The following is a 17,463-nucleotide window of genomic DNA, read 5'->3' as shown; positions in this document are numbered from 1 at the left end:
GAAATAACAACATTCAAGGAAATCCTTACAACATTTTAAATAGTTTATAACAAAATAACATAAATAAAAAAATAAAAAATAAAAAAACATTAACGGGTCATAAGTAGATTAGCAATATGATCACGCTCAATGTTCATAGAATTTTTATTAGATGTCTCTGATTGTTGTATGTTTGACTCATCTTGTGCGTCGTCATCACCTATACAGTCAGTAGGTAGTAAATCTTAATCATCATCATATGGTTGGAACTCCGCATCCTTTATTGTATGCTTCCTAATGAAGTTATGAAGAGCCATAGACGCCACCACAATTTTCACTTGTTTATCATAAGGAAAATTCGACATGCAATGCAAAAACTTCCACTTATTTTTTCAAACTCCAAATGTTCTTTCAATAGTACATCTAAGTGATAAATATGCATGATTAAAAATTTCATGCATACCCCTTGGTTGGCTTCCGCGACGAAAGTCTGGTAGATGATACCGCTCCTCTTTGTATGGCCACATGTATCCTTTCATGTGAGGATATCCTGTGTCTACCAAGTAATACTTTCCTACAAAAAATATACGAATAACAGTCATAAAAAATATTGAAATGTATTTTTTTTTTCATGTATAATTTATAATTGTTATTTTTATTAATTACAAACCTCTAGGTGGGTGTGGAAATCACAATTCTTCCTTTCGAATAGCTTCCAAAAAAATACGTGTATCATATGCAGTACCTTCCCATCCAGCCCAAACAAATGTGAAACACATACGAAAATCACAAACAGCCATAACATTTTGAGTAGGAGTCACTTTTCGACCAATATATGGTATTTGTTTTGATGGAGAAATTTTAACTGGCATATGGATTCTATCAATGGCTCCAATACAATCTTTAAAGTATGGCCAATACCGCTCATTATCACGAATTTTGCTTGGAACATTCCTAAATTCCCTATCAATAGAATTAATAATGTCAATCGCCATTCTTGAAACATCCATTAAAATATGAGTAAAATGTCTACTAATAGTTTCTCCTGAATGTTGAAACATTTCTTACACTATTCCATTCCCAAACCCATGGCCTAAAGTATTCAAAAACATAGGCACTAACTCTTCAACTGTTAATTTCCTAGTACCCCTTAAATGATATCCTTCCTTCAACTCTTTACACAAGTAAAGGAATACGTGTATTTCTATTCTGAAATTTTGTTTGCAACTATCAGGATTACCTTGTAAAATTTTCATAACCCACTTATAACCTGTTTGAAAAGAGGTCCTATAAGGTTCCTTTGCAATATATGGCATATAATAGTTCTCAACAAATTCTACTGCTTCAGCTGCTAGAATAAAAACATCATTTTCATTTTCATTTTCCTCTTCACCATAATCACTATCACTTGTATCATCTTGAGTGCTATAATCACTATTGTCCATGTCTGTAAGGAAAACAAATAAAGAAATAAACACAAAATAAATATATAAGCACCCATAAAAATAAGAAAAACATTATCCAAACATAGTTATAAAATATTATAATATACTCACCTTAGTATACAAATCAACACATAAAAAAGTAAATAAATAAATAACATTCAAATAAATCCTTACAGCTTCTCAAATAGTTCATAACAAAACAACATTAAAAAATAACAACATTAATCCATGCTACGAGGGTTAATTTCTCTATTTTCCATTCGCTTGATAAAGTCAATCTGCAACCATGGCTCTTTAATAGTCACAAACATCTATCTATGTGATCTCTTAAGAAATACCCATGTTGCAAACTTAAGGATGTCAATGTCATTTTCTCTTTTAGCAATCCCCCAAACATCCATAGCCTCTTCAATATTATATCCAGGCTTATCGTAGCTCTTAGATGTCATTGTATTCTTACTTTCTATTACATCACAAATACGACTCAAATGTCATCTTCATTAAGCTCTGCACTATCTATGAAACCAATATCATTAGGAACCAACCCTATGGATGGTGCCCAAGATCCCTCCCCAGTGGCAATTATATCTCTAAACAATATTTCCACCTTCATAGCATAAGCCAAACCTGTCGTGCGAAACTTGGTTGCTTCTGGAACTTCCTGTATTTAGGTATATGTAAAAATCAATAATAAACATTTTTTTAAAATCATTTAAACAAAAAACAAATAAGTACAAATATAATACCTGCAATTTTTTTTCCCACCAATCATCAGGTGCATCAATTGTCTTTTTCACCAAATCTCATCCAAGGCTAGTTTCCTTCCCTATCAATCTCTTCCAAATGTTCTACTTTTTTTTTTTCTTTTTTTTTTTTTTTTTTTTTCAAACTATCCCACTTGTTCTTTAGTTGTTTATAGTAATATTGTTTTTAAGTTTTTTCATTAAATTTATCTATCACATTTTTCCATCTTGTCCTATTGAAATATGTTCTTGGGCAGTTATCAGTATGAATCTCAGTAATACATATGTCAAGATAATCTTCTAGCATTTTTTCAGTCCAAACTACTTTCTTTATCTAAATATCTATCATAGCAGTAGCAACATTATTTTGACTTTTTTTACTCATTTTGTCACACAATAAATAAGCTGATAAAATTATAAATAAAAAGTGTGTTAAACACTATTAACAATTAAAAATTTCTTTAAATTGATCAATTCATAGAATGAAAAAAAAAAAAAAAAATCATATTTACATGAATGCATGTCTATCAAACAAAAAGGCAACAACAAAAAATAATAGAATCAAGTTTTTGCAACGAAAAAGGTATTAAATAATTCACGTGAACTAATTATTTTTTATGTCATTGTCACTCTCCCCTTTCATAAATTTCATATATATATAATGAGCATGACGTGGAATCAAGTGTTGCAAAGGACAAAAATATGAGTTGGTGGTGAGAGAGAGAGAGAGATTATATATATAAAATGAAGTTGATGGAATCAAGTGTAGCAGGAGTGTTTTTGCTTCTTTTTTAAAAATAAAAAATAAAAAAATAAAAAAAATAATAAAAAAAAATTGCAAAGAAGAAAGGCATGAGTCGGTGGTGTGAGAGAGAGAGAAAGAGATTAAACAATATCTCTGTCATCTCTTTGTGGTTCGCACACGTTCTTGTCATTTCTATTGACAAAAGGGCAGGGCTATGCGACGTGAGAGAGAGACAGATATATTGAGATCTGTAATTCAAACGGGGCGACGTGCTCCACGTGAAGATGCAGAAAAAGCAAGCGAAAAAACATGCGCATCAGAAACAATGCGAAAAAAAAAAAGTGCTTAGAAAGAAAAAAGAAACCTAGAAAAAAGCAAAGTAAAAAAGCCATAGACTCACGTATATCTCTCTCACTCTGCTAGTACTCAGTATATCTCTCTCACTCAATATTTTCTTCCATCTCTCCCTCAGTAAACCAAACACTCAAAAAGCAAGCCAAAATACAGAAACCTCGTTTCTCTCTCACTTTGCTCAAAAAACCATACTGCTCACCATGATTTTTCTCTTTCTATATAAACGCAATCCAGACAGGCTCTAAGAGTAAGAAGGTTGTTTAGATGGTTTTTCTTGCTACCTTGGACAGTCTTGATGATGCTTCTATTTTGGTACCCTAAATGATGGAGAAACATGTGATGATTGTTCACAAGGAGATTTTGATGATAGTCAAACTCTTCCTTGAGACAAAAGAGGACCAAGCACCATGCTTCGAAAGGCAAATGATCTAACAAGAGGCAGTAGATTAATAAGCTTCCTGTTTAGAGGCCGAAAGTGAATGTTGGGCCTTCTGCCTATGGGTGATGCTATCGTAGTTGCCGAGGAAGCTAGGTTTGCAAAGAGGTTCATTTTGGTTAAGCAGTTGTAGCTCTTTCTTGATAAATTCTATTGTTGCAAAGTACTAGTCGAATGTCTGATAACTCTTGTAAAGTACTTATTTGGAGATGTTCCTTGGAAACTTGAGTGGACTTCATATCCTGTGAGTAGTATAAAGGTGTGAGTAGTAAAGGTCCCCATGAGGATGTTTGCACTAACGATAATGAGTAATTTGTTGCCTCTTCAACAACACATATATCATTCTTGATAGGGCATCACTTTTGCATGCCTTGGTAAACAATTGGTAGGTTGATATTTGTTCCCTTATAATTGACTTCATCTACAACATATTTAAAGCTAATAAACTCTCCCTTGCGTATGGCGATGCCATTAGTAAAGTGTTGTCTCACTTTAAAGTTTCCCTTGTCTTATTGAGCATGTTGAATCGCCTTCTACCGCTAACATCGAGAAAGATGAAAGATATGAAAGTTGTATTACTAGAAATGATAGTGGTAGCAATAGGTATCGGGAAAGGTGAAAGTTATAAAGTGGTATTACCATGAATGATAGCAATAACAGTAGCTATGGTGAAATGAGAATATATGGAAGTGGTATTAACAAGAATGATGTGTCCAAATAATGAGAAAACACGGGCTTTTCCTTCAAAAAAAAAAAAAAAAAAAAAGAGTAGGAACCTTAGGGAAACCCATTTGCTCAAACACTCAGCTACCTTGAGAGAGAGAGAGAGAGTTTGTGTGAAAGGAACCATTTTTTAGGGTTTCTTGAGGCTAATGAGGAGAAATCTACATCCTTTTGAAGTATAATCGAAAACCCTAACCTCCATTTTTTGTTTGTAAGTTACTTTTGTTTGTGCGTTCTTTAGTTGCTTAAATGTGTAGATCAATTTAGGTTTTGAGTTTTTATCAAAGAAATGTTGAGAGTTTATGTGTTGCTTGTAAAGATTAGGCATAGAACAATGCTTTAACACACACATATAGCTCATTTTCTTAGGTTAATGTTATTTTAGAACGAAGTGGGTGAAAAATGTGACATATTTGAGGGAACTGAGTTAAGGATGGAACCTTTAAGATGTAAATGTGTTCTAGGTCTGTAAAGTGGCTACCTTTAAGACCTTAGGACACTGTAGGATGAGTAATTCTTGGTAAGTTGAGAGTTGGAACATGAAAATGGCCTAAAATGGACTATGAACATTGAGTGATCGATCAACCACTATTAGTGATCTATCAGTGCTGGATGAGTAATCAATCACCCTTTGTCAATGATCGATCACAATAGCCTAGAAATCAAGTTTTAGGGTTGTTAAGCATATTTAAGGTTGTATTTTAGAACTGTATGTAATATTAAAGTATGGACTTGCAGAAAACAAGGAGATTGAAGTTTTGGGAAATTCAAATTTGAATTTTAGCATAGGTGGCAATAATCGCCCATGAGAACGCTAAAATCATTAATCTTTGAGCATGAATAATTTCACCTACAAAATTGCGCTTTTGACGTACATGTTTCTCTTGAAAATATGTGGTGAGTAATAATATTTTAGAAAGGTTGGTTTAAAGATAAATCATTACTCGTTGTATTATCCAAATGAAATAAATTATGTTCTCATAATTGGAATTTATAATGTTATGTGGCATATTGCTATTGGAAAAAGAAGTGAAAAGTTCGGGTACATGCATATTAGTATACAAACTGGACGTTATGTCACAGTGTATCATATTATTTTTAAGGAGAAACTTCATTTAACCCCCCCTAAACTTCCATCACTTTTGTAATTATCTCCTACTTTTAATGTTAATTGCTATGGATTCAAGGGTCTATGACCGGCACAACCACCCATGAGTGGAGGTCACACTTGGGGCATCGCTTGTTGCGTGCACACCCAGAGTATGGACCTGATCGAGCAACTAGATGGTGGTTGGCTATTTTACCTTACTGAGCCATCAATATTATACTTGATGTAGGGATGTGCAAACTTCACCGTGAGAGGGTTATGTATATAGATAGGCCGCGTGGAGGATGGATATGGATTGTGACATAATTAATTGTTTATTATTTTGCACACTTTATCATCATATTTATTTTGTCTCAAAACTATAGAATTATGTAGGGCTGCTCAAGCGGGGTGGTTATAACCGACCCGCCAACTGCTAACTGCTTATAATCGCCAAACGCCATCCTCTAACTGCTTTGGTAGTCAGTTATTAAAAACCGCTAACCACCTAGGGCAGTTGGGGTTAGCGGTTTTAGGGGGTATGACAAGACGGTTATAACCGCTAACCGCTTTTATTTATATATAATAATATAAATATATAAATTAAATATTTTATACTAATTAAATATATAATAAACATATTATTTGACACTACTTTTCAATAAGTAAAGCTTCTTCTATATTTTACATACTATTTGATTTCACGATTTCATTGATTTGTATTTGTAGTAGTGCTGAGCTATGCCTCCAAGGCTCCAACTAGGCTTCTTTGGCTCACAAACTATGTTGGAGGGATTTGGGTTATTTGAGAATTTATTTGTTTTACTTATATTTTGTTTTAGTTGTATCCAGACTAGTTGGCCGTGCTATGCCTCCATTTGGATTTTGTCTTTTTAATTTGTATTTGGATTAATGGATTTGGGCTATTTATGACTATGTATGTGAAATATATATTGTGGTATGCGATGTTTTCATACCACAATTTATTGTGAAATATATATTAATGGATTTGGGTTGTTTTTGGGCCAAGCCTTATTCAAAAACTTTGGCTGGCCCAAAAACAACATTTTTTTGTTTTGTTTTTTTTTTTTTTTTTTTTGTTTTGTTTTTTGTTTTGTTTTTTTGTTTGTTTTTTTTTTTTTTTCATTTTTTTGGAGCATTTTGGCCTTAAACTCTTAAAATAAGCCCAAAAAATAGGCCCAAAAAACTTAAACAACCCAAAAGGCCATATAAAAAAAGCGGTTACAAACCGCCAGTTATAACCACTAATTGGTGGCTATAAAATAACCACCAACCGCCTAGGCGGTTGTGGTTATTAAAAACTGATAATCAACCAAGGCAGTGACGTTTGTGGTTATAGCCAATAATCGTCGGTTATAATCGTTTGAGCAGCTCTAGCATTATGCCTTGAACGACATTACAAATGTACTGTTTTCCATAATGGCATAATTACTGTGATAATTGTTATCGAACATAATTTGTCCAAAACCTCATGCTAAGTGTTAATAATATTTTGATGACACTCCCTTGAAACATTTATGAAAGTATTCATCTTTTTACGTTATTTTCAACTAAATTGGGCTCACTACAAGGACTAAGTTTTATTGGCATTTTACTTACTAAATCATGGACTCAGGTGTTTATTCTTCCACTTGTAAAACATTATTGTTTTACAGTTTAATAAGTTAGTCCCAAAGGATGCAGATTAGAATTATTTGCAAGGATTTACGTCATTGAGCAAAGACTTGTAGAGTCAAATTTATTTGTATTTTTGGTGTACTGTTGTATTTCTGTGAGAATAGTGCTTTTCACATGCTAATATTTATGTGAGAATAGTGCTTTTCACAAGCTAATGTATTTTGGAGGTTGTGGTTTTTATTGTCGAGAAAGAAAAAGATAAGGGAAACTTCAAACTTCATAAAGGTTCCGTAAACTTTCACGCATTTTGAAAAGACTTTCTCATAATTCAAAAACTCTCAATTTCACTATCGAACTTTTAATTTAATGCAATATACCCCCATCTGTTAGGGTTTGATGTTAAATAAACGTTAAAATTGATGAAATGACCTTTTTACCCCTGAAACTTTTATAAAATTCTAAATTTACCGTTAATTTCGCAATAAATTTTTTATAAAAAAAAAGAAAAAGAAAAAATTGATGGTATTTTGGTATTTTTCATAGCCTTCGTTAGGATTTAGCACCAAATCCTAATGGAGGGGGGTAGATTACGTCAAATTGGAAGTTAGACGGGTGAAATTGAAAGTTTTTGAACTTTAGGAGGTCTTTTAAAACGTGTGGAAGTTCCAAGCCTTTTGTGAAGTTAAAACAAAAAGATATCAAAGTAAATAACTTTTTAATTCAGAACAATTTTACTTTTCCGTTGCATTTATTATGATATTTGTTAACACATATTATACTTTAAGTTAATTACCAATTAATTAATTTAGAGGTGTTACGATTGATACTTTGAGTTAATTTTTAGTTAAATAATTTCGAAGGTGTTACAATATTAAACATAGGGCTTGTTTGGGTTTGCAATTTCAAAACATGAGATTTAAAAATAAATATTTTAAAACGTGCAATTTGAAAACGTGATTTTAAAAAATGCGGCTAAGCGTTTAGTAAAATCATACTTTGGCGTCTAGAATTGCGGTTTTGCTTTTAAAATCACGTGTTTTAAAAAATGTACCCTAGTACGTACATAAACTTTTTTCGTTTTTATATGCTAATTTTTTGATCGTTTTTATATGCTAATTTTTTGAAAAACACATTTTTCAAACTAAATATTTTTTAAAGGGAAAATTACACTTTACCCCCTCAAAGTTGGCAGCGTTTTTCAATTCGATCTCCAAAGTTTCAATTTTTGCAATCCACCCTCCCAAAGTTCCAATTTTTTTCAATTCAGCCACTTCGTCAGTCAAAGCCGCTATGACTGACAGAACAGTGATCACGCGCGACGTACGTGATCACTTAAGGCGTTTTAGTACCAAAAATACCCCCAATCCCAACTCAGAAACGACATCATCAAGGCCTTCCCTTTTGCTAAATTGCTCACGTTGACTCCCACCGCTGCCGATCAGTTGTTTTCAGTTTCAGAAAACGTTATCGACACAGTTTGTGAAAATGGAGGAGCACAATTTCTTCAGCGCAGAGGAGACATGCAAAATCTTCTCGGATGAGCAATCTCCAACCCTTCCATGGTACTGTCCTGATCAGTGGACCTAAAGGAATGAAGGAAGCAAAAGTGAGCTCCAATAATATTGTAAAGAGTAAAAGTGGGTTGTGTAATTTTTAGCTTTGCTCTCGTTCTCCATTCTGCAAAGTGAAAGTTGGAGAGAAGGGGTTGGTTGGTTGGACGAAGAAGATGAGACAACCAAATTAAGCCGTGGATTTAGCCAAGAAAAAAAAAAAGGTAAAAGAAGTTGGAGCAGTAGAAACTAGAAACAGAGGAGAGAAAGACAGAGAAAGAGAGGAAGAGAGAGAGGGGGAGAGGATTTCATGGATGGGTTGGTGACGACAATCGGGTGTGACAATATATCCTGCATGGGTGCTCCGGTTGCCATGGCAGCCTTCTTCTCCCCAATAATCGTCCTCAGCTCCCTGCGGATCCCCGCCGTTGCTCTGTTTGCTTTATAAAATATTGTTCGTGAGAAATTCACAGGAATCAAATGCATCCCAGCGTAATGTCATTGAATTTGCTCACAAGTCGAGCAATATGTTCTGGATCGTCTGTGCCCAAGAAAAATCTACAAGCGAGAGTCCAACGTGAGCGATTTAGCCAAAGGGAAGGCCTTGACGATGTCGTTTCTAGGTTGGGATGGAGATATTTTCGGTACTAAAACACCTTAAGTGATCATGTGTGTCACACGTGATCATTGTTCCGTCAGTTATAGCACCTTTGACTGACAGAATGGCTGAATTGAAAAAAATTGAAACTTTGGGGGGGTGGATTGCAAAAATTAAAATTTTGGAGGTCGAATTAAAAAACGCTGCCAACTTTGAGAGGTAAAGTGTAATTTTTCCTTTTTTAAAATTTGGTTTAAAATAGCATTGCAAAATCCAAGTGCCAAATGCAGTCATAGACTTTGCATTGCAAAATTGACACCAAAGTAAGTTCAATACCAAAACCCCTTTGCATTTTATTTTCTTCTTTCTAGTATTAATATGGTCTAGGGTTGGTAAAATAGGTTGACGGGTTAGATTCGAGTCGACCTGCATGACCTGTCAACCCGATAAGGATAAACCCAAACATGAACCATTAGCTAAATAGGTCAGATCCTTAAACCTGAGCACGACGTGCGGGTGACCTGACATGACCTGCTTAATAAACGGTTGACCTATTTGACCCATATAAACCCAAAAATGACATTTTTATACCAATTGACCTAACCCAATATGACTCATTTGATCAATTTCAATTTGAATATGACTCGTTTAGCCCGATTCAACATATATTTATTGTATAGAAACAAATATATAATTTTATAAACGAGTCAAACCTGGTTATGACCCAAATTCATTTATGCCAAAGGAGCTTATAATTTTATATGGACTTTAAAAGTTTTGTTAAAAATTGTTAATCCTACCCTTCTAGTAGACCATATTAATTCTAGAATGTAGAAAATAAAATGCAAAAGGGTTTTGGTATCGAAGTTCCTTTCGTGTGGACGGTGAGGGTTTGACACATTGAAAACGGAAAGATGCCTCGAAGTCTGTCGCGCTCGCCGTCTTACCGAAGGAGATACTCACCGGCGTCCCCGGTGCCTCACCACCGCCACAACCGAAGGAGCCGAAGGGAACGGAGCCGAAGTCGCTCTCCCTATTCCAATTCCCACTCCAGGTACTATCTCGTTCAAATTTATATCTAATTGTTTTGGCCTTGTATTTAATCGACAGTACGAGGTACATTCACACACTGCTCTTCATTCTGTTGAGCGCAATGGTACCTCAAAACATGTCTCTTAGAGATAGATTTGTAGTTATTTTTCAACTCACTTTACGATCTCACTGCCTTCTTCTTCTTCTTCGTCTTCTTCTTGTTACAGGAAAAATTGTCATTTGCACACTAATTTAGAAGTAGTTCATTACCAATTCTAAGAATATAACACCTAGAAACATGTTAAAAGGAAAATGTTGGCATATATGTTTTTTTTTTTTTTTTTTTTTTTTTTCCCTAAAAAATTTTCTTTACTTTTCTTATGTCACTGGAAATACTTCTAGTGGCTGGTGTTGATTGAGCCTTTTGGTTGTTTAATGGTGCTATATTTCACTTCTTATGGTTGAAGTTTCAACCTTTAGATATGGGTTCTCTGTATTTTTTTTTTTTTCTCCTTTTGGGTTCTTCTTATGGGATGTTTGTTTTCAATGTCTGGGATGTTTTAGCTCGGGTTGGTGGGTGAGGTGTTATATGATAGAGTTGTACTCTGTGGGGCAGGCGAAGAAGTCATTCTAGTTCCTCACGTCGCCACAGAAGCCGCTCACCATCCTACAGGCACCGGCATCAGTCTCCAGCACCTAGGCGACACAGAAGACAAAGAAGTAGGAGTACTTCTTTGTCTCCTTTACCCAAGTCTCGGAGTCCAAGTATTGCTTCTGCTGAGCGCAAAAGTGCCACTGAGAAACTGAAAAGAGAGGAGGAAGAAAAGAAGAGGTAAATATGTGTTGACTCTCACACATCTTCACATTATACCTTTTTTTTTACCCTGAGCCTTCACACTATACTTTCATTCTTTGGTACATCTCTCTATCATGAACTTAAATTCTGTTTCCCTCTGGCACTACTTACTGTAAGATTAACAAAAATATGAGCGTCAACATTACATAAACTAGAAATCTTAGCAAGCAATTGAAGAAGTTGATGATTTGAAAAGTTTCATTTATCGGTCATTTTATGTATTAAATTTGTTAGAATTTTGTTTATGACTATTCTGAAATTAATGTAAAGCTTGGCTTATAGGTTTATATCTAGTTTTACAAGTTCTTTTATGTGAGTTTATTTATCATCTTAGGTGAGGTTTAATTGAGTTGAGTTTAGTAAATTTGTGGTCCTAGGATATATTCGTACAAGATTAGGGTCTTTTGCTGTTTTGAGTACTCTTGTTTTCTGTGAAAGAACTTTAGCTCTTTTTGTTTTCCTTCTAACCTTCCAGTATCATCTTCTCTCTTCCTCTTAAGTTAATTGTTATCATTTCTTTGAAGTAATCAAGCACCCCCTCTCAATGTTCCTTGCAGTCATCTAAGCTGTTCATTTCTGTTGCGGACTGTATAGATGTGCTTCAAAGCATCCAGTGTGTTGGAGATGAACCTTGATTTTCATCCCTAAGTAAGCCAATTCCCTTGGTTGATTCTTTTGCCATCCACAGAGCAAATCAGGCAGCACTGAACTAAACTAAACCTGTCCAAGTTGTGATCTGTTTGGTTTTGGTGCATTCTTCATGTGGGGCATTTTTAAGTAATTGCATAATCCCAAGCAGCAAAATGGGTGTAGTGCTTAAGACTCTTAGTAGATTCAACTTGGTAGATTGAATCCTCCACCTACAAGAAAACTCACTTAATAAATTGTTGGTGGAAGCAAAATATGGTATAGTATGAGTGGAGGTTGGTGTTCTAAGGAGGTAGAGGGACCCTTTGGAGTTGGAGTGTGGAAACATATCAGGAGGGAGTGAAGAGTTTTTTTGAGATATTTTAGATATAAAGTGGGAGATGGAACTAAGGTTTAGTTTTGGCATGATTTATGGTGGGGGGATCAACCATTTAAGGAATCTTTACCAAAGTTGTCTAGTATTGCTCATTGTAAGGAGGCATGGGTTATGGATAAATTGCAGTTTTTCAATGGTAATATTCAGTGGAATGTATCTTTTATAAGATTTGTATAGGATTGGGAGGTAGATTTCGTGATTAGGTTTTTTGATTTGTTGTGTTCTCTCTGATTGAGACAAGGTGGTGAGGATCGTATTTGGTGGATCTCTTCAAAGAGGAGGATGTTTGAAGTGAGGTTGTTTTTTCATGAGTTATCTAGCTTGGGGGGTATATCTTTTATTTGGAAGAGTATTTGGAAAGGCAATGTTCCATTATGAGTGAGTTTTTTTGTATGGACGGCGGCTCTTGGTAAGATTTTGTTCTTAAAACCTGAGGAAGAGAAGAGTAATTGTGGTGGAATTGCATGTGTAAGAGAAGTGGAGAATCCATGGATCATCTTCTTCTCCATTCTGCAATGGCAAGTGAATTATGGAGTGCGATTTTTAGCCCTTTCGGTGTATAATGGGTCATGTCTAGAAGGATGGTAGAGTTGTTAGATTGTTGGCGAGATTAGTTGGGAAGTTGTTCAGTTTTAGCCGCTTGGAGGATATCCCATTTGTGCGTAATGTGGAGCATATGCAGAGAGTGGAATGCAAGATTTTTTGAAGATAGTGAGACGTTGGTGGAAGAGCTCAAGTGCATCATAGTCAAATCGCTTTATATATGGATAGAGGCGTATAATTTTTCAAACTTTTCTGAATTTGTGGATTTCTGCTTGTCTTTTAATCATTAATGAGAATTATTTTTTGTATACATCCTGTGTATTAAGGTTGCGCCTGTCTGTGCTATTTATGATATGCATTACTTATAAAAGAAAAAATAAAAAAAATTCTATGCTTGTCTGGTCTCAACCAAATCTCAGGGTGATCCTAGTATGCTCATACTGAATATTGGCTTGCCTTGAGAGCAGCATTGGTTTTGCTTTTACCGGAAAAATATTATATGTTCATCGATGGCTTTCAATGGTGCCCAACCCAAGAAAATGTGGAAGATCTGTAGCAAAAGGAGCCTTAGTTAATCTTTTAAGACCAGTTATGGCTATGAATTAAGTCAAACATCTTTCATTTGAATTGTTCTTTTATTTGGATCTTCTTGGCTGTAATATACTGAGGATCCATTAGAGTGTTCATCGGTGGCTTTCAATGGTTCCCAACCCAGGAAAATGAAGATCTGTAGCAAAAGGAGCCTTAGTTAATCTTTTAAGACCATTTATGGCTATGAATTAAGTCAAACACCTTTGTTTTGAATTGTTCTCTTATTTGGATCTTCTTGGCTGTAATATACTGAGGATCCATTAGAGTATTTTGTTTTACGTGATTTATAAAAAAGTGGCGCGCTATAGAATCTTGTGCCCTCTTGCTCATCTTCAGAATTGAGTATCACAATTTTTTGTTTTCAAGAGACCCAATTGTTTTCATGCATGAGATCCATGATCAGTCTTGAATGGTTACTTTTTATATTCTTTTCTATTGGCTTTACGGAAGCTACTGTATAGTTCAACTTGTTGCATTTGATGAAAATCTTTGCCTCTTTTATGTTCTGTTCCACTTGAAACCTCTTTTTTCATGGCTCGGAAACATGTTTGAGAGGTATGTCTTAGTGCAAAAGCTTGTATTTACGATGTTTACGGATAAGATGCTTAACAAACCACCACAATATAGAAGTTTGGAGGATGGTTCCCTTGTGCGTAATATGGTGTATTTGGAAAGGATGCAATGTTCAAAATTTTGAAGATTGTGAGAGAATAGGGTTAAAGGCTATCATGTTCAAGTCTCTTTATGTTTGGATGGCTGCCTACAATACAATGGTTCTTGCTCTTTTAATTTTTAGAATTTATGGAGTTGTGTTTTTCTACCGAGTTGGGTCTCTCTTGTATATTCTATGTGTACTTGCATAATAAGATTGATGTTGGCTGTCTCACTTCTAATAAGTTTGAATTAATAATAATAATAATAATAATAATAACCCATAGTACAGTGTAAAAATAAAGCTTGCAACTTTACTTTATGGTTTAATTTGCTACTCTGGCTTTACATAGTATATTCGGCTTTCCTTTGTTTTTCCTGTGTTTTGTTTTTCTTTCTCTCTCTCTTTTTTTTTTTTTTTTTTGTTTGTTTGTTTTGTCAATGCTCATTCTAAGCTTCACTTTTTTCATATGCTTGTAGGCGTCAACAAGAGGAAGAACTAAAACTATTAGAAGAAGCGACTGCAAGAAGGCTGGAGGAAGCTATTCGGAAAAATGTTGACGAGAGGTTGAATTCTGAGGAAGTCAGGTTAGAAATAGAGAGGCGAATAGAGGAAGGTCGAAAGAAATTGTTTGATGATGTTGCAACTCAACTTGACAAAGAAAAGGAAGCTGCTCTGGTTGAAGCAAGACAGAAAGAAGTAAGCATCTTAAACACCTCTGGGTGGCTAAATAAGCACAATATGGAGTAAGATATAGCTGATTATTGCAATGTTTGGTAGAGTGTCAATTTCCCACTTAAAGCCTGTTCAAGATTGCTTTAGGAAGTAGAGCTTTTGTCTATAGAAAAAGCTTGAAAGAGCTATTTAGAAAAAACCCCGTTTGGGCTTTTTTTAGAGCAAAAAAGTAAAAAAAGTACTTTTTAAGTTTGTTACCAAACGAACCCAATTTTGTTTGGCACAGCTTTTTATGTACTAAAAGCACTTTTTTAAATTCCTTAATGCAATTGCAAACAAGCTCATAATGTATCATAATCATTGGTTTTGGAGATGAAAATTATTTAGTTTAGTATCTAGATGTCTTTTAGCATCATATTTAAAGTAAAAGCTGCCTAAGTTCTTGAATGTGTTAGCCCCCCTTAAACATGTTTAAATTTGGTAGGATGATATGATTTTTGTGTCTTAGGCTATAATTTTATTATTTAACTTGTATCATAATTTTTTTCTTAAAAGGAATGTTCAAATAATTTTATAAAATGAAGAAAAATCATTCAATCACAATAATTGTTGGGATTGACAATCATCTAACTGAAAACTGCATGAGACTACCTGCAATTAGTCCCATTCTTGTAAACATATGTGGCATGCAGTGTAAATTTGATTTTGGAACTTTTGCTGTGGGTTTTAAGGCAATATAAGGCAGGGACTGTCACTTGGGATACATAAATTACATCATAATCAGTGACATTTACTGGAAATCCAGGAAATCAGAGGCAACATTCCTGTCCGCCTATGCGGAAGTGATTTCTTGGTTTTGGTGAGGCTGGGTATTGTTAGTGATTGAGAAGAGAAAAGAAAAGAAAAACTTAACAAGGCAATATAAATAAACTAGATCAATATCACAGTCTATTGTATCTATTCATCCTGCCTCTAATGTATCCCAAAACATATTTCCATGGCTAAATGTCTCCTGTTGTATGCATTTCAGTAAACTAGAGATCATTAATTTCTCTATCTTTTTTAAAACAAAGAGGAATTCCGTTTGTACAACTAACCACAAGATTATAGTGTGCTAAAGCCCGAACAAACCTTGAGCACTTGAGTTGTGTCCTACACGCAAGAACTAGTTTAGACAGATGATTTGGACCTCAAACCAACATGTTACATATTTGGATATCGGCACATCATAGCTTATTTGGTTCTACTATTGCTGATTTTTTGACTTTTTCTTCTTCTTTTTCTTCATCTTAGGGATTATCTTGTATACTTCCTGTGTACTAGGGTTGCGCCCCCTCTGCTCATTTTTATGATATGACATTACTCATAAAAAAAAAAAAAAAAATCCATAAGATAAGAATTGCTAGTTGAGGGGACCTAGGGGGACTTTAATTTATATTCTAACACTCTCCTAATCCTAACGTGGGTTTCATATTCTGCTGATTGATTAGTACTTGGGTTTGGGATAACCAAGTGGTTGGGTTTACCCTTTGTTAGCATAGTATACTCCTGTGGTTATATGTTGTAAACGTCTTGTCATTTTTCTCCTCTTTTCTATCATTATATTCAAATAAGTATTCTGATATGATCACAAAATGTCACAGGAACAGGCCCGAAAAGAGAGAGAAGAGCTGGATAAGATGCTAGAAGAGAATAGGAGGAGAGTGGAAGAGGCTCAAAGAAGGGAGGCTTTAGAGCTGCAGCGGAAAGAGGAGGAACGGTACCGTGAGTTGGAGCTCATTCAAAGACAAAAAGAGGAGACTGCTTGGAGAAAAAAGCTAGAAGAGGAAGAAGCAAACCAAATGAAATTGTTGGGCAAGAGTAAACCCAAGCCGAAGCTTTCTGGTATTGGTTTACAATGATGATTTCCCTTGCGCCAATGCTTCCCCTTGCTGCAGAAACTGTTTATTAGAACTTATATTTGAACAATATTTGGTAAAATAGCTTTGGTTTTGCCACATATCACTTTAGCTCTTCTTTGATGGTCTTCGATTCTTCTTTGGTTGAGTTACAAAGTTTTGAATGTGATACTTATATTGGAAGCCTAGAAAGAAAAGATACTTATATTCTCGGAAATGGCGTACAATACTAGCTAAATGGAGTCTAGTCTGTGAACACTTAAAGAGTATGGAAATACCCAGAAATGGGTGTGGAATCTAGTTGCAGAAATGACTGGTCAAAGGACTTGCTAGAACACATAAGAAAGCCCGGAAGGACAGGAGACGGTCCTTCGTATAGGAGATGTAAACGAGTTTTAGCTCATCTTAAGTAGGCCAGCTGTTAATATGTTCTTGGATAAGATTTTCCTCAAGAAGCACTCTCCAGGAAAGGGATAACAAAGAGGATGGATATGGTTATAATAGGTAGGCAACACATGAATAATGACACCTTCAAGGCATCCATCACATTTGGAACAACGACGGAAGTTTTGATGTACAAAGTTAGATTCATATTAGCGTTTGAGTGCTTGGTAGGAGGGAACATATATATAGCGGGTTGAAGAGGGGAGAAGTGAGGGGTACTGTAGACCTCTCCTCTTGTTATTTTTGGTACAAAGGGTGGTTGTTACATGGTCATGAGGTCAACATACGGACAGGAGTTGCAGTGGGACATAAAATAAAATAGAGAAATGTTATGCGTAATTTCAAGTACTTACTTTCTGATGTGATTGTAAAAATCGCCATTGGAAGTACATTTATCATTTTCGTACGTTTGTATGCCTAAAGAGTTTTTATTGTTCTCTTTCTTTCTTT

At 34.9% G+C, this 17,463-nt stretch overlaps 1 protein-coding gene across 1 annotated transcript; it reads left to right on the top strand.

The window, feature by feature from the left end:
• Positions 1-10,138: 10,138 nt before the first annotated feature.
• LOC132166035 (uncharacterized) lies at positions 10,139-16,786 on the top strand. The gene is made up of 4 exons (XM_059576776.2): positions 10,139-10,352; positions 10,947-11,162; positions 14,476-14,695; positions 16,315-16,786. The coding sequence occupies exons 1-4, from the start codon at positions 10,213-10,215 to the stop codon at positions 16,570-16,572; spliced, it is 834 nt and encodes a 277-aa protein (XP_059432759.2). The 5' UTR covers positions 10,139-10,212; the 3' UTR covers positions 16,573-16,786.
• The last annotated feature ends 677 nt before the right edge of the window (positions 16,787-17,463 follow it).

The sequence above is a fragment of the Corylus avellana genome, chromosome 11 (assembly GCF_965113065.1).
Source record: "Corylus avellana chromosome 11, dhCorAvel1.hap1.2, whole genome shotgun sequence".
NCBI lineage: Eukaryota > Viridiplantae > Streptophyta > Magnoliopsida > Fagales > Betulaceae > Corylus > Corylus avellana.
Note: the sequence above shows the minus strand (reverse complement) of the source record. Positions and strands in the feature narration are given on the sequence as shown.